Source organism: Capra hircus, chromosome 10, assembly GCF_001704415.2.
Source record: "Capra hircus breed San Clemente chromosome 10, ASM170441v1, whole genome shotgun sequence".
NCBI classification, from domain to species: domain Eukaryota; kingdom Metazoa; phylum Chordata; class Mammalia; order Artiodactyla; family Bovidae; genus Capra; species Capra hircus.
In genome coordinates, this window is record NC_030817.1 from 30,304,082 (window position 1) to 30,322,261 (window position 18,180).

At 43.2% G+C, this 18,180-nt stretch overlaps 1 protein-coding gene across 2 annotated transcripts; it reads left to right on the top strand.

The window, feature by feature from the left end:
- On the top strand, nt 748–13,262 carry SIX4 (SIX homeobox 4). Of its 2 annotated transcripts, XM_018054084.1 has the most exons (4): nt 748–1,034; nt 1,239–2,080; nt 4,821–5,509; nt 8,892–13,262. In XM_018054084.1, exons 1-4 carry the CDS (start codon nt 1,032–1,034, stop codon nt 9,686–9,688), a joined length of 2,331 nt encoding a protein of 776 aa, XP_017909573.1. In that variant the 5' UTR covers nt 748–1,031; the 3' UTR covers nt 9,689–13,262. The 2 variants fall into 2 exon arrangements, with proteins under 2 accessions (XP_017909573.1, XP_005686158.3); XM_005686101.3 differs by lacking the exon at nt 748–1,034 and having other exon boundaries at nt 1,148–2,080.

Here is an 18,180-nt window from a genome sequence, read left to right on the forward strand (position 1 = left end):
AAAACCTCACGTAAACTATGAAGGAAAGATGCATAGCTGCAAAAAGCAGCAGACTCCACACCCTCAGGCACTTCACCTCAAACCAGAGGGCAGTCTCCCATCTGTTTATACTGTGGAAATGGCTGCTGATCCTGCACTCATCCCCTCCAACACACCTGCACATAGAGATCGGTTTCTACCAGGAAGACCGTCTCCAAAAAACTATTCATACACTTCCATTAAAAAAGGTTCATATAGAAGCTTAAATTTCCATACTGTTATTATAATCTACAAGTTAGATCTCTTCTACCCTGCTTACCCAGGATAAACGTGGTAAAACAGTCTACATACTTAGTTGTTTCAGATTCATCTCAGTTGGGTTGCCAGCCCTCCAGGTGACTAAAGGTTAAAAACTTTTTTTTTTTGGAAGCCTTCTTGTTTTTGTGTTCTCAGTGGGCTATTTACACCGTTTTCAAGCATCCCTCCCCCTTTGGAATTTTAATTCACTGTGAACGCTTCCGTAGTGCCATTTTATTCTTGACCCTTTTCAATACAATGGAAAGGAGGGTGAAAGCAGTAGCGATACCAGGGAAGCTGAAATTTTGTCCTCTTAAATTTTGTCATCTAGATACTGAGGGTGGCCTCTTTGTTAGGACTCTAGCATCCAGACCTTGAGGTCACACGATTAGTATTCCCATTGGAATCGTAGGGACTCTCTTTCAAAGAGTCTTCTGTCCAGTTTTCAGGCCACGTTAGGCACGTTCCCGCCCAGAAGCAGGGCCTGAAAAGAATGTCGGTGTTTTCCTTCAGGTATAGGTGCCTGGGGGTCAGGGGAGAGGGAACTGCAAGGGGTGGAGTGGGAGGCGGGTGATAGACAGGGATAGAAACTGTGTCTCCTCCTCCCTCTGAATGCGAAATAGCCAATAGGGTGGCGCGGCCGAGCCGGCCCGGCCGCCAGTGCCATATAGTATGCAGCAACCGGAGGAGTCACGTTGGGGGAACGGCAGAAAGCAGCTATCCTTTTACACTACTTTGCTCTAGCAGCTATCTTAATGGTGACTGCGTGGCCGGGGGGAAACCTGATCGGCCAGATCCAGCCGAAACCAGGAGGGAGGGAGTGGGCTTTCCGGAGGGGGGGAGGGGGGAGGGAGACGAAGAAGGAGGAGTAAGAGAGGGGAAAAGAAAGAGGAAAAGAGTGCGAGGGACTGAGGAAAATAAACAACAACAAAAAAATGTCCTCTTCCTCCCCCACCGGGCAGATTGCAAGTGCGGCGGACATCAAGCAGGAGAATGGGATGGAAAGCGCCTCGGAGGGGCAGGAGGCGCCCCGAGAAGTGGCGGGGGGCGCGGCGGCGGCGGCGGGGCTGAGCCCCCCGGCTCCAGCCCCTTTCCCCCTGGAGCCGGGGGACGCCGCGGCCGCCGCCGCCAGGGTGAGCGGAGAGGAAGGGGCAGTGGCGGCGGCGGCCGGGGCGGCGGTGGATCAGGTACAACTCCACTCGGAACTTCTGGGCAGGCACCACCACGCCGCGGCAGCCGCCGCCGCGCAGACCCCACTGGCCTTCTCGCCCGACCATGTCGCCTGCGTGTGCGAGGCGCTGCAGCAGGGGGGCAACCTGGACCGCCTGGCCCGGTTCCTGTGGTCCCTGCCCCAGAGCGACCTGCTACGTGGCAACGAGAGCCTGCTGAAGGCGCGGGCGCTGGTGGCCTTCCACCAGGGCATCTACCCCGAGCTCTACAGCATCCTCGAGAGCCACAGCTTCGAGTCGGCTAACCACCCGCTGCTGCAGCAGCTCTGGTACAAGGCGCGCTACACCGAGGCCGAGCGAGCCCGCGGCCGGCCGCTGGGCGCGGTGGACAAGTACCGGCTGCGCAGGAAATTCCCCCTGCCCCGCACCATCTGGGACGGCGAGGAGACGGTGTATTGTTTCAAGGAGAAGTCGCGCAACGCGCTCAAGGAGCTCTACAAGCAGAATCGCTACCCTTCGCCCGCCGAGAAGCGGCACCTGGCCAAGATCACCGGCCTCTCCCTCACCCAGGTCAGCAACTGGTTCAAGAACCGTCGGCAGCGCGATCGGAACCCCTCCGAGACCCAGTCCAAAAGGTGAGCGCCAACTTTCCTCCTCCTCCCCCTTCCTCTCCCCCACCCCCTTCCCAGCTTTCTTTTCCTCCAAGTGCTCGCAAACATGGCGCTTACCTTCCCCACCAGCCTGGTCCGGCTGCCCACCTCTCCCCGCCCCCCACCCCTCTCCCCGGCCCGGGGCGCGGGGCGGGGGGTGGGGGCGCCGGGGGCGGGGGCACCTCGCTCCGTACCCTCCCCCACCTCCCCCCAGAAGTTTCTGGTCGCCCGCCTAGTCTCAGTCCCCGCCCCCACCTCGGCTGGTCACTGCTGCCCCGCTTCCCACCCCCATCCCGCCGGCTTTGAAGTTGCCACTCTCTCTCCGGTTCTGGCCGGGCGAAGGAGCGTGTGTAGGCGCCGGAACGGTGGTTCTCGTGTCCGCCCGAGGCCCACGGAGGTTGCCAGCCCCGGGCCGGGTCTGCGCCTCAGAGGGGTCACGCCAGCCCGGCGCTCGCGCTTGCTCCCGGGACCCCCAGGGTTCGGCCGGCCGGGGCCCTCGTTGGAGGTGGCCGTGGCCGTTCTGGAAGGAGAACGGAGCGGGGGAGCTGGCGGCGCAGAAGGGGGTCTGGGGGTGTCCAGATTTTATGTGACAGAGTTAATCATTCACCCTGCCCTCGCTGGTTCCCTTCACGGCCGCGGCAGCTGTGGGGTGTTGGTGCGGCTCGGCTCTGCGGTGTTTTGAAACCTGATTCTGAACTCCTTCGGATCGGATTTCAGCGCCTCCGGGGTGGTGGGGCTGCGGGGCTGCTTCCTTGGCCCAGGACAATTGCGTCTCCTTCCTGGCGTGGTGATGGGGGTAGAGGCAGGCTGGCACCGGGCGGGAGGCAGGAAAGAAGTGGGGGCGCTATCCACTCCTCACCTCTCTGAGCGCCCACCCTGGCGGGTTTGAACTTTTTGACTGCCAGGTATTTATTTTTTCCCAACTGGTAGAAAATACCCGGTTTTCCGCCTCTTTGGTATATCCTCCTGAATCAGACACCTAGTCTGAGTGTCTCTGTGTTGTATTGTTAGACGAAGTGTAAAGCGAAGGCCTCCTAAAAGGAAAGTGTCGCCAACCCCGCGGGGACAGGAGAGAAAGAATCCAAAAAGCAGCTCGTAGACTCTGCTGTAGGGAGGAATCTGGGAGCCGGGGAGCCCGGCCCGGCCGGGAGAAGGTGATCGCCCGGCGCATTCCAGAGCCTGCTGTGGGCCGCTCCTGCCCGGCGCTCCCGCGGGGCCAGGAGCCGCGAGCCACGGCTCCGGCATTCCTCGCCCCAAGCAGGGAGGAAGGCTCGGTGTCCAAGCCCGGCCTGGCGGTAACCAAAACAAAACGCGCCCCGCGACCGGCGTGCACCCTAACCTACATGCACCCCTCCGCAGACTTGCGGGGCGACCCGGAGGAGGCACCTTGGTAACTCCAGGCCACCTGCCCCCACGCCTGCTTGAGGCAGCGGATCCCATCGCCTACGGAATCTGCAGGCCAGGTCTAGGGGGTGGGAGCGGCGCGCAGTCCAGCTGCCCTGCAGCCTCCACACCCCGGCCCGGCGCGTTCCCCGGGTCTCCCCCGCCACGCTCAGCCTGCTTCTCCCCCCACTCCACACCCCCCGCCCCCGGCCCAGTTGCCTGGTTGAGGCCCCTCTCCGGATCTACCTCCCACCCGCACCCCCGGTGAGTCACCCTCGCAGACGGCGACGGCGGCTCAGCCTCAGCTCGTAAATCAAAGCGCTTTCTGCGCTCCTGGCCCCGCAGCCCAAAGCCCGAGTAATCCCCTCCCCAAGGCATGAAAGCGAACCGACCGCTGGGCACTGCAGGGATGTCGGATCTTCTGCTGGGTCAAGTCCCGCCGCGCTCCAAACGGCCGCTGTTCTACGCCCCCCTGTCCCCGCCCAGCCTCAGACCAAATGGGAAACCCCCACCACTACCCTTCCCCGGATTTTGTTATTTCCCCCCAAATCGGAGAGGTGAGGAACACAGTCTTGTCTGCAATGAGCAGAAGAGCTGAGGGTACTGGGGAAGGGGTCTGATAGGTACAAGGCCACTGAGTGACCCACATCCTTTCCCTCCCACCTCCCCAGGGCACTGGCTGGTGTTCGTTAAATAGGCCCTTATGGCATCCTTTGGATTCAAAGGCGACTGCACAGAACAGTTCTGAAACAGCCACTTTGTTGAGTGAAACAGTTGTCAATCTGGTGGAGTAGAAGTTTGGGAGCAGGTGAGAATATGAGCTCTCGTTAACTAACTGGCAAACAAAAGCCAGTACTTCCCATCTCCTGCTCCTTTGACAGTTTCATTTACCTCCAAAACCACCCTAATCTGAATTGGTTTGAGGGGAAGGGAAAGAGTTCCGAAAGCAAGATGATTGACCACCCCTTTGATGAGTTTTTTCCTGTGGTATAGGTAGAAGCATTTTTAACAGAAATAATTTCAGTGCTACAGAAAAAAAAAAAAAAGTATACAATTCTCCTGTAAATCCTGTTAGTTGAATTTACATCTTTCAGACCTCTGGACTTTCTCTGAGTGTATTATTAGTAAAGGTGATTGAGATAGGAGAATTCCTCTTCCTAGATGCCCTGGTCAAAATCTGCTGAAAGGCCTCATAGCTAAAACAAGACTAAAAGATTTTCTGCTGTGCTTTCCTTAGACACAGCCTTTAATGGGGTTCAAGGCTGGTTTTACAAACAGTTGGCACTATGTACCTTATCATGCCCCTAACTTTCTGAACCTCTTGATTTCCTCCTCTGTACAGTGAGTCAGATGGCAATCCTAGCACTGAAGATGAATCCAGCAAGGGTCATGAAGACTTGTCTCCTCATCAACTCTCCAGTTCATCCGATGGTGTCACCAACCTCAGCCTTTCCAGTCACCTGGAGCCAGTATATATGCAACAAATTGGAAATGCTAAAATATCGTTAAGCTCCTCTGGAGTTTTATTGAACGGAAGTTTGGTACCTGCAAGTACTTCACCTGTCTTCCTTAATGGTAATTCTTTCATTCAGGGACCCAATGGAGTTATCCTTAATGGATTAAGTGTGGGAAATACACAGACAGTATCTTTGAACCCACCAAAAATGGCATCAAACATTATGAGCAATGGTATATCCATGACTGACATACTGGGGTCTACCTCCCAGGATGTGAAGGAATTCAAAGTTCTCCAGAGCTCTTCAGCGAACTCAGCAGCCAGCACCTCCTATAGCCCTAGTGCTCCCGTGTCGTTCCCAGGACTGATACCCAGCGCTGAGGTGAAAAGAGAAGGTATTCAAACAGTAGCTTCCCAGGATGGAGGCTCTGTGGTGACTTTTACCACACCAGTGCAAATTAACCAGTATGGCATCGTCCAGATCCCCAATTCTGGAGCAAACAGCCAGTTCCTTAATGGGAGCATTGGATTCTCTCCACTGCAGCTGCCTCCTGTTTCAGTGGCAGCTTCACAAGGTAAAAGTCTTATTTGGTACCATAATGCATCAGTGAATGTTTTAGCCAGCTGCTATAAATGACGCGTTTGGTGAAAGCTATAGATTGCTATTAGTCTTCGGGTACTTGACTGGCTGCTACGGCTGCAGAATAGTCTTGATTTGTTTCTCCTCCTTCACAACATCCATGTAAATATCTACTTGCTTGGTTCCCTGGCATCATGGGGGTGGGCTTTTATTTTCCCAAGAATTGAATGGAAAACTACAGTTCACAGTGAGTCCTGCCAGTTCTACAATTATAGAAATATGCCAAGTCAGTCGGTACTAAAACAGTAACCCATTGCTTGATATTTTAAGATTAAAAATTAATAATATTGCTAAGAACACAAAATGAGCCAAGCAGTTGGTAAAAATGTGTACACTTCACCTAAGCATCATTTATCTGAGCAAAAGGTGTTTTAGAAGAGCGAGCTAAAAGACTGGATCATTTGTGTTTGATTCATGTTCCTCCTATAAGTAAGATTAACAGACATAAAGGAAAAACAGAGAAATATATGATTGTTTGTTGCTCTGCATGTATACTAGCCTCTTAAATGTGTGGGTTTCTTTATGAAGGCAACTGTAAGCCTTATTTTGTTTCTGTCTTTACCAAGACATCTCTTAAAGAAAGCACTGAGATGAAATTTGGGGGACCTGGGCCTGATATGCCAGTTCTTCAGTGACTTTAAGCAAATCTGGAGAGCTTTGTGTCACTGTTTTTCTATAGAAACAGGAATGGTTAGAATGGAGGTTGAAGAGCCCCCTGACTTCAGAAGTAGGAGATATTAGTGCACATTTGCCTTTGTGGAAGCAAATCTGAAAATCCAAATTTTTACCGAAACAAAAATAAGTAACTGTTTGCCTTAAAGATCAGCTTCCTGTAAATGGTTTTATTGAAAAAAAAATCGATTTATTCACATCTCTTTTTTTCCACAACTATGGTCTGCTTCAGTTTGTTCGAGGTACTGATGGAAATATTGTTGTGCAGTGAATTCCATTCTGCACATTTGTTTCTCTTTGGGTAAAATGGTAGTATAGTAACACACAATAGTCCTGCAGCATGCTACTCATTTCTTCATTGTTCCAGGCTATAGAAAAGATTACGCTAAGTCACTATCCAACACAGGGCAAAGTTAGTCAAACCACAGAGAAAGCCAAAGTGCTTAGTTGTATAATACTTTAATATGGATCTAACCCTTTTTCTCTCTTTAGGAAATTTCCAAATAGTAGATAACATTTTAAAGACAACAGATTTGAGCAAAAAAGCATGGTGTGTACATTGGGGAAGAAAAAGGCAGGAATACTTCTCATACATAATCTAAAGAAGTGCTGCCATGGAAAATTATTACAGACTAATAGTTAATTCTTACAATGGGACATTCAGTATGAATAAGAACAGCATTTTCAGATAAAATAGCTAAGATCAAATGACAGAGCTGTCAATCCTTAGACTTGTCTGGGTGAGTTGAAGACATAAGTTTAGCCAGATGGGTCCAGGAAGCAACATTCTCTTAGAGTAATTGTGTATTGCAGTTCTCAGTAAAGTATTTGGGGAGTCAGCCTTTCTCACAGATACCATGCCTTTCTTACAAATGGCTAGACAAGGTAGATTATCTTTCTGTAGTTGAAATTTACATAGAAAAGCAGAATTTCTACATTTTACTCACTTTATAATCTAAGAAGATAAGCCCTTTTTAAAAATATCACTATAAAATTATACTTTGTATGTTGATCATTTCACAGCTGGGTTTTTTTTAATTGATTTTGAAATTATCATTCAATTTATAATTCAGTTGCAGCTACACTTAAATATCAAGCTTTAGATCACATCTGCTTTTCCCCTTCACGTATGTATTTCATAATATAAAAACTTTGAGAAACATTATTTTACTTATATGCAATAGCTGTTTGAGAAAATGTCCTATCTGTTATGTTATATATGGCCCTACCCAAAAATAACAAATCACTTTGTTCACATATACACTGGCAGATAATTTCACAAACACACAACAAAGTAAACATCTATTTCAGAAGCCTTTTGCTGCAATTTAGTAGCCAACAAGAATTTTAAAGCCTTTTTCATTTGTTTGGCCTGAAACAAAGATTTATGTTAGAAAAGAGCTGAAAACATGCACAGAAATGTTTTTCTTAAGTTCAAATAAAGTTTCATTTTTTGTTTGTTTAAAGACATTCCTTTGCATTTAGGGTGCTTAAAAGTGTTAGGAAGACATACATATATTTATGACATTTATCAATATAGGTGGCAATATAACCACAATTATTCTAATAATTTAAGGAGGGAAATGTTTTAGGTGAATTACCTTAAACTTTGAACTGTTTTCTCAAAATAATATTTACTTTAACATTGGAGTATTTTCTCAAAATAATGAAGAGTATTACTGCACATCTAATTCAAGATCAAGGTAAACTTCCCATTTGAATTATTCTGTCACAAAACTCCCCTAGGCCCACCTTTCCTTAAATGGCAAGATAATTGCCATTTTTCCCCATATCTCGGTGAAGGCTCAGAGGAAAAGGGTTTTATCTGATGGTGGGAGTTTGGAGGGGGGGTCTAATTCATCTGCATTGTCTTAAATTAGCTGATTTGAACATCTCAGCTTTCTACTTACATTTCTGTTTCTACTTCTGGTCTCTGCAGAATATTATAATGAGAGTCTCAAAAGATAGAAACCCTTTTTAAAAGCATTAGCTTTTAAATGTTCTGATGCTGTTGGATCTGTATTTTTAAAAGCACATTTCATTATTATCATTAATTCTATCACTACAATACTGAAAATTCAGAACTAGTACAACAAAAAGAAAGAAAAATCTATTGAATGTTTTGTTGACATTACTTTATGGTTAGTTTGGTGAAAGATAGCAACTTGTCTGTACAGGTTTATATGGTTAACTTTAAGCCCCAGGGTAACTCATTTTTGTGGTATTTTCTACATTTCCATTTATATTTTATGTCAGTTACTGAGCTTGTCATGAACAAAGGCATTCTCTTTTGCATTTGTTTTCTAGTTCTAACTGGCAGAGCTAGCAATAACTGTTTAACTAACTGAGAGATAATAAGTTTTAGCAGTACTGAGCCAGAAACTTAACTGAAATTAGAACTTGGAAAAGATTTTTTTTTCACATTTGATTTCTAAGCCAGTAGTTCTTGCTCCTGCTTCGTCACCAGAATTACTCAAGGAGTTAAAAATATACCTGCTCTGGGACTTACTGAGTCAGACTCTCAGGAGCAGAGCCTGGAAATCTGTAGTTGTAAGTGCTCAAGAAAAATCATGTGCGTAAAAAAGTAACTTTTTCTTTCCTTATCAGTTACATCAATGATAATCTGTACTTTTTTTTTTTTTAAGGTAATATTTCAGTAAATTCAAGCACTTCAGATGGGAGCACATTTACAAGTGAGTCTGCCACAGTCCAACAAGGAAAGGTTTTCTTGAGCTCTCTTGCTCCCAGTGCAGTGGTATACACTGTTCCTAATTCAGGCCAGACTATAGGATCTGTTAAACAGGAGGGCGTGGAGAGGAGCCTGGTGTTTTCTCAGTTGATGCCTGTCAATCAGAATGCGCAAGTAAATGCAAACCTATCTTCTGAAAGTATCTCCGGAAGTGGCCTCCACCCACTGTCCTCCTCATTAGTTAATGTATCCCCAGCTCACAACTTCTCCCTGACTTCCCCAACCCTACTAAATCCCACTGAGCTAAACCCTGACATTGCTGATAGCCAGCCAATGTCTGCACCTGTGGCAAGCAAATCTACTGTGACGTCAGTCAACAACACTAACTATGCAACTCTTCAGAACTGCTCCCTTATTTCTGGTCAAGATCTACTATCAGTACCCTTGACCCAGGCTGCCCTTGGGGAAATAGTTCCCACAGGTGAAGACCAGGTGGGTCACCCCTCCCCAACAGTACACCAGGATTTTGTCAGAGAACATCATTTAGTTATGCAATCAGTAGCTAACATAAAAGAAAATTTCTTAACAAATTCTGAGAGCAAAACAACAAGCAACTTAATGATGCTGGACTCCAAATCCAAGTATGTCCTAGACGGCATGGTGGAGACTGTCTGTGAAGACCTGGAAACAGACAAGAAAGAGCTTGCCAAGCTCCAGACTGTCCAATTGGATGAAGATATGCAAGACTTGTGAACTTAATTTCCTTTTTTTTCCCCCCTGGCATCAGAAGGCAAATCTTTTCATGAAGACCTGAGGACATAAAGCATTTTCCCATTTGAAGGGAAACATTGTTTTGCAAGTAAGTGCATTCAAGAGACCTTGGATTGATCTGCATGAAGATCACAGTTAAATATGCTGAAGATCACAGTTAAATATGCAGGAATAGAACTGCATTACTGCAGCCTTTTGGTTCTCTTTTCAGTAGATGGAGACAGACATCAGAGATGAAATATATCAAGAAGTCAAAGTGTATCATTTGGTGGACTTAATTCTAAGGTCAAATGGAACTTGGTAGTTTTTTAAATTAAAAATGTATACACTTAAGGTAGAAAATTAAATATCACTACAGAACATTAGAAACAATACAGTTCTTTTTGTTTACTTTTACTCCATGGGCATTGGTAAGGTTAAGAAGCATAAGTGGTACTTCATACAATTCTAAGGATATATTTTTGAATATATGCATTTCTGTTTTTCAGCATTTTTTTGACAGTCTTGCTTTGTCTCTATACGATTCCAAATGTGATTGCTAATAGTTTAGTGTGGCTGAGAAAGTTCACAACTCCACTAAGAAAACTGAAACAACCTTCAGTATGAGTGTAAATATATTAGTCCTATAAGCAAGGATTTGGGTAATTACAGTGAATTTTATTTATGCTGTATATGTTTCTCTTATACTTCAGACACTATGAACTGAAAAAAATGTTTTGGTACTGTTTAATTTATTTTTATTGTTTGAACAGGACGTGAACAGTTATTTCCAACAAAGTTTTACTTTTTGTAGGATTTTAAAAGTAATGATTTTTATCAGAAGTCTATTAAGGTCAATATTAATAACACTGAAACAGGAAATCTAACTCCCATTATTGGAATTTTGGTACTTTTTTTCACATTCTTGTTCTTTATTTAGCAACTCTCTGATTCATTTAAATACATTTTCTATAGAATTCTATGTGCCTTTTTACCTTGTGGCCTTTTTATTCTTATTAAGGAACAGAAGTGTCAACAGAAGCACTGATGACTTTTTTCTACTGTCCAACAGGGTTACTTCCACAGAATTGCTTTAAATCTGAAGAACTTAAGTTTCACTTATCGTTAATGTTTTATGATGCAAATGGTTGAACAACTAATTATTGTTGATATGCTTCATTAAAATAAAAGTAACAATTACAGACTACCACACAAAACCAATTCTGGAGGCTATGAAAACAACCATTTTAAAGTAAAGAGAGTTTGTATCTTCTAATGAGCAGAATTATGTCTTGTTGAAACTTGGTTCTATTTTGAATCAGTTGTTACATTATGACATATGACTATTGTTTGCACTATATTATCGCATCTTTAAATCTTTTGGGGGTTTCTGTAAGAAGCTTGTTTGACAATGTTGCGAGCTATGGTTATACAGTTGTTATCAAGACTCTGAAGAGAAGATGTAATAATACAAATACATTTGTGTAGTGAGTAAAGTCTCTGGTCTCTGTAAAGCAAGAAAAGTGAGGAAATTATCTCTTCAGAGATGACCTAAAGTTATGGAACATGAAGATGTCATCACATCTTGCTTGCTTTAAGATCGGAACAAAGGGTCCACTCTAGATCTCTGCATGCCTATCAGTCCAGCATGTTGAGTAAGGGCCATAGAGGATTTCACTTTTGTTGTTATTGCAGATGGAACTTTCAGGCATAGATGAAGAGCCCTTTGAAGAATTCCTCCCCCATCATATTTTTTCTCCTCTGTCATTTTGATAACGAACTTAGATCTCATTTTTTTAATGGAATTAGTGAATGTTCCTAAACTGCTGAAATTACATGTTTTTTGTTTTGTTTTACAATGTCAGGCATTTTAGAGTTCTCTTCCACTCCACCACTACTTATACAGCTTGTTTGTTTCTTTGGGTGTGTGCTGATCATGTTACTGAGATTAATTACATGGTTCTATAGTGTAGTTTACATAAAAATGATGTTTTCCACTTGATTGCTGCAAATATCAAGAGTTTGTTAATTTTAAAATACCCATCCAGTAAGAAAGATGGGAAAGTTTAAGAAGTTATATATGTTATACATATATAACTGGAAAAGTTTTATATTGTCTTCCAAAAATATAATAAGCCTCTCTTTTATTCACAGTTCTTCCTATTTTCTACCTTAAGAAAGAAAAAAGATAGCACAAAACTTAAGACTTACCTAGGAAACCTATTCATACTCTAACATGATGTAATTATACCCCTGCAATTACTCCAGGTAGCTACACAATATACCAGGTAAGAATCAATGCACATTATAAAGAACTTACTGTTCTTTTCTGTTCTTTCAGTAAAATAAGGGCCAGTTGGTATGAAGCCCATATATATGTGAATGAAATAAGATAAACCCCATGATCTTCCTGCACAGAATTGCAAATATTTTTTGCATTGCTAAGGGCCATACTCAGAACCCTTGGCAGAATTTCTCTCCTACATAAACCAATGCTTAAAGATGCTGCAAATGACCCTCTAATGATCTCCAAAGAGGAATCAGAATAGGGGTAAACAACTCTCCTTCAAACCCCAACCCCTGCTGCTGGCTGTGGGATTTTCAATGTGAGCCTCTCTATGCACTCTTATCAGTCAGAATTTGGCTTTTAGCTCTCAGTTACATCCAATAAAGGACAATCTGTTGTTTAATAAAGAGAATATGCATTTGTCCCTCAGTCAAGCAAGAGCACCTGTGTTGTACTGCTTTGTAGCTCACATGTATCCATAGTAATGAAAAGACTGAATTATACACGTTTCACTGCCTTTCTTGTGTTATGAAAGGCAAGTAGATGTTATAGCCATAGATAAAATTCATAGTTAAATTGCACACAGACCTTCAATCTCCCTGTATATGCCCTTGCGTCTTGCATGTTCAAAGCTAGATTGTTGGGTAGGCATTGCAGCTTGCTCAACTACATGTTAGACAAGTGCGCGTTAGTATATAACCAGAAGTTCATTGTTTAAAATGTTTTTGACAGATCATCTCATCATAAAAATATAAATAATTCAGGAAGGCTGTGGGGAAAAGAATTACATTTTACAGAAGATGTTTTAAAAGTCTTCCTAGAACTTAGATAATAGAGCCTAACAGTTATTTTGTATCTAATTGATACATTTCATGTTAATTTCTTATTACCACCTTACATTTTATTAATCAAAATTATATAGCATGTGACTTTTGGCTTTCAGGGTTCTCAAAAATTTTTATTCTTTTGTTGCATGTACTGTATGTTCAGAGGCAACCAGTTATATACTCAATATGGTTTTACTGTGCCTTACACAAAGAGAAAATCTATACAGAATGTATATCATGGGGTGGGGGAATGGAGTCTTTACTGCACTGTTAGGTGATGGCACACAGAGCATGTCCCAGAACATTTCTGTGCTTAATTACCCAACCAAAGAGATCTAAAGTATGTATGTTGTACTGTAATAGGGGTTTATGCCTGGACAATTAAGTGTTTTATTTGTTTTCTGAAATGATGTGAACTTATTTTTCTAAACACTATGCTAAATAAACTTTATATTTATACATACATTATGTTGAAAAGTTGTTTATCCCTGGGAAAGCAGAAAAGAGTAAGGAAAAGGAAAAACAAAAATCCACAAACATTTCATAGGCTGGCAAGTATAAGGATAAGAGGAGTCATTTTGGGAAAATAATCTCTGTTGATCTTTACACAAAATTACCCGGTTCACTTAATTGTGCTGCATATTCAGAGCTAAATGATTAGAGTTCATCCTCCTTAAAGCCAAGAAATGTGTCTTACTCATTTGGGTGTCCCAAATCTGAATCTGATACCCTCTAAGGTTTAGTGAAGTTAATTGAAAGGTTCAAGGACCTTTCCATTCCCAAGCCTTATTGAAAGGGCTCAGTATAACTCCAGTACTCTTGCCTGGAAAAATCCCAGGGACAGAGGAGCCTGGTAGGCTGCAGTCCATGGGGTCGCTAAGAGTTGGACATGACTGAGCGTCTTCACTTTCATTTTTCACTTTCATGCATTGGAGAAGGAAATGGCAACCCACTCCAGTGTTCTTGCCTGGAGAATCCCAGTGACGAGGATGCCGTCTGTGGGGTCGCACAGAGTTGAACACGACTGACACCACTTAGCAGCAGCAGCAGCAGCAGTATAACCCCATTTTTAAAGCAGTTTCATCAGCCAAAGTCTGGTTATACCACAGTTGGATCCACCAGTGGTTGGCTTAAAACTATGGATAGAACTGCATTACTGACTGTGCAGAAGAGTCAGCCTTGGTACACTTTGATGCTCATTTTAAAATTAATGACATTTTGATGTTGTATGCCTCCCACACTGAAATGAAGAGGAAGCTAGATAATAAAGTAGATTGGGACCAACCATACAATTCTATTACAAAACTCAAGTCATCTAATTAACTTCAGGTATTATTTCTAGAGTTTTTTAATATTCTCATCATTCATTTGTTTAAAAGTTTTCTATGTAGTTAAACCAATTAAAGTTTGTAGTGTCTCAGAGTACAGTATAGGGTCAGAGTATTATGGAGTGATTATATTTCATAATTCCTTAACCAAACATTTTAAAAACATTTGACAAGATTTACTGATCTACTTCAGTTTTTTTAGTGGCAAAATGATTTTTTATATTGGAGTATAGCTGATTAAAATGTATGTTGTTTCAGGCATATTTTGTAGCTGCTTGGAAGCTAACCAATTAAAACCCCTCAATGGGAATTCAAGACCTTCACCTATGTGATTCTATCCCACTTTTCCAGTTTCCCTTAATAATAAATGTGGACATTTACCTTTGTATCTCACCATCTCCAATACAGTAGATAGTAAATAAACAACACATTCAGAGAATAGTCAATGCTATGTAGTCAATAACAGGGTTTTGGAGATTGAGAATGGGGAATGGGTAGAGGTGAGAACGTAGATTGGTCAAGGGAGGTCTCTGAGGAAGTAACACTGCAGAAGAGAGATTGAACCTTGAGAGGGAGCCCACCCGCAAGACCTAGAAAAGTGCACACAGAAAACAACAGTGTGCTTCCCTGAGGGGAAGCACGTGGCTGGATCACACTGTTACACACTCTGTGGGTCATGTGACAGTCGATCCAGTCAAGAGATAGGCAGGAACCAGATCACAGGTAGAGTAAGCTTTATTGGTCTGTGCCAAATTGTTTGGATTTGATTCTAAGAAGCAAAGAATGACATAATGTGACTTCCACTTTGAAGTTTCACTGGCCTATTCTTAGGAGAATGTTGTGGGAGGCAAGGGGAGGGCAAGAATTAGGGAACTAAGTCATACTGTCCTAAGCTGTTGGGCAGGAAATATGTCAGGAGCTCTTGAAACACGTATGGCAGTTTGTCCACAAATGTCTCTAGAATTTTGTGCTCTCTAAACCTTCTGTCTACACTACCTCCTGCTTTTAGCGAAAGCTTCCAGCTCCCTGCTGTGATTGTCCCAGCCTGAACCTGTGCCCTGAACTCCAGGCTGGGAGATCCAATTCCCTAATAGATATTTTCAGAATGTCCTAGTCATTATGACTCTATATATGAATATTTAAACTACTATCTTCACTGTAAACCTGTTCCCCACTCTTGTGTTTCTTATTCATCCATTGGCCAGATAGAAAATCTCTTTCGCTCTGGAGTCTTCTGTCCCTTTCTTTCTACCTCCTTCACCAGATCACTACATCAACACATGTCTGCTCGTCTACTGTTGCTTGAACCAGTTCTTTCCCCTCCATGTCTAGAGTGACTGCTATAGTTTAGGCACTTAGCATTTCTTGACTGAATTATTGCAGCTTCTTCCTGCTTGGTATCCAGTGTCTGATCCTCATTCCAGGCTACATTACAACTATATTTGGATAGAACTTGCAGAATTCAAGACTTATCCCAGCCTTACATTCCAGTTTAGAACCTTCAGTGGCTCTCCATTGCTTATGAAATACCATTTAAGCCCCTTAACATACAAGGCTTCCAAGACCCAAGTCACATGAATCTGCTCCCCACAGGGACCAGGTTCTTTCTTAGCTACCCAATCTCCCGGACTCACTATTTGTCCTATCTCCAGGAAGCTCTGTCTCAGTGTCATAAACAGAATAATTGATGGATGATTCTGTGATCAGACAAGAATTCATAACTTCCTTTCATGTGGCAGTTATCACATCACTGTAATTATATGTTTGCCTGTCAATACTTTCATCTTTGTTTCTCTGGCACTTAGTAGAGCAGAGCACAGTTGTTCAGTCGCTCAGTCGTGTCCAACTCTTTGTGACCCTATGGACTGCAATGCACCAGGCTTCGCTGTCCTTCACTATCTCCTGGAGTTTGCTCAAACTCATGTCCATTGAGTCAGTGATGCCATCCAACCATCTCATCTTTTGTCTTCCCTTTCTCTTCCCCGTTTCAATCTTTCCCAGCATCAGGGACTTTCCCAATGAGTTGGCTCTTTACATCAGATGGCCAAAGTATTGAATCTTCAGCTTCATCATCAGTCCTTCCAGTAAATATTCAGGGTTGATTTCCTCTAGGATTGACTGGCTGTCCTTGCAGTCCTTGCAGTCCAAGGGACTCTCTAAAGTCTTTTCCAATACCACAGTTCAAAAGCATCAGTTGTTTGGCGTTCAGCCTTCTTTATGGTCCAACTCTCACGTCCGTACATGACTACTGGAAAAATCACAGCTTTAACTATATGGACCTTTGTCTGCAAAATGATGTCGCTGCACTGTCCGGCTTGGTCATAGCTTTTCATCCAAGGAGCAAGCATCTTTTAATTTGATGGCTGCAGTCACTATCTGGAGTGATTTTGGAGCCCAAGAAAATAAAGTCTGTCCTTGTTTCCATTGTTTCCCCATCTATTTTCCATGAAATGATGGGACTAGATGCCATGATCTTAGTTTTTTGAATGTTGAATTTTAAGCCAACTTTTTCACTCTCCTCTTTCACCTTCATCGAGAGGCTCTTTAGTTCATCCTTGCTTTCTGCCATTAGCATGGTATCATCTGCATACGTGAGGTTATTGATATTTCTCCCAGCAGTCTTGATTCCAGCTTGTGTTTCTTCCAGTCCAGCGTTTCTCATGATGTACTCTGCATAGAAGTTAAATAAGCAGGGTTACAATATCCAGCCTTGTCATACTTCTTTCCCAATTTTGAACCAGTCAGTTGTTCCATGTAAGGTTCTCATTGTTGCTTCTTGACCTGCATACTGTTTTCTCAGAAGGTAGATAAGGTGGTCTGGTATTCCCATCTCTAAGAATTTTCCAAAGTCAAAGCTTTAGCATAGTCGATGAAGCAGAAGTAGATGTTTTTCTGGAATTCCCTTGTTTTTTCTATGATCCAAACAAAAATTATTTGTTGAGTGAATACTGACTCTAACAGTCATCCTTCCCTTTAAATCATTTTGCTTGCTTGGACTAGGGAATTTTATGGCCTAACTAGTTAAAGTATTACCCCTATTTATAGCACAAAAATAAATCAAGACATTTTGGGTTAAGGCCTAAGAGTGGTTCTGTGAATCTTTCAGCATTAGTGGATAGTCTTTATGGTGATTATTTTTCTTACTGCTCCAAAGTTTTTTCCGCTCCCAAATAGAGCCTGAGTTCCAGATGACACACGTTGGCTAAAGTTTAACAAACAAATGGGGGCATTAGCAAAAATACACTCACTAAGCAATTTTAGATCAATGTTGCAAAATAGCAATGATGTCCAGAAACACTATGTATACCAATAAACAGATTACCTTTTAAAAATATTCTCTCTCTGGATATATTCCTAGTACTGCATTTGAATTGAGCATATGTCTAGAGTCTATGAAGAATAGGAAATGGACCGTAGAGTTTAAGCATCAGAAAATCTGGATTAAATTAATCTTTAGATTTGGGAAATATCAACTCACCTCTTTTTTTTTTTCCACTGAAATGGGTGTTTGTATATCATTATATGTGAGATCCATGTAGTTATAAGCAAAGAAAAAGGGTTAATAAAATGTACTCCCTCCCCTCCACCCCACAGGTTAAGAAGATCAAATCATTTACAGAGTGAAAGTACACTGTGGCCTGCCAAGGACTATGACTGTAAGATAAGATAATTGATATTAAGGCAACAACCTGTGACCCCCTAGGATTATTTAGAGGTGTAGAGCTAAGTAAGGTTGGGCTGGTTTTGTACTCTTCCACCTTCTTCACCCGGAGAAGGCAATGGCAACCCCACTCCAGTACTCCTGCCTGGAAAATCCCATGGACAGAGGAGCCTGGTAAGCTACAGTCCACAGGGTCGCTGAGGGTCGGACATGACTGAGCAACTTCACTTTCACTTTTCACTTTCATGCATTGGAGAAGGAAATGGCAACCCACTCCAGTGTTCTTGCCTGGAGAATCCCAGGGACGGGGGAGCCTGGTGGGCTGCCGTCTATGGGGTCACACAGAGTCGGACACGACTGAAGTGACGCAGCAGCAGCAGCAGCAGCAGCAG

Bases quoted from the DNA above. Each gene is read 5' to 3' on its own strand.
- SIX4 (XM_005686101.3), top strand. From the start codon at position 1,212: ATGTCCTCTTCCTCCCCCACCGGGCAGATTGCAAGTGCGGCGGACATC. The intron at 2,081-4,820 runs GTGAGCGCCAAC...TCCTCTGTACAG, and splicing joins TCCGAGACCCAGTCCAAAAG to TGAGTCAGATGGCAATCCTA. The intron at 5,510-8,891 runs GTAAAAGTCTTA...TTTTTTTTTAAG, and splicing joins TTCAGTGGCAGCTTCACAAG to GTAATATTTCAGTAAATTCA.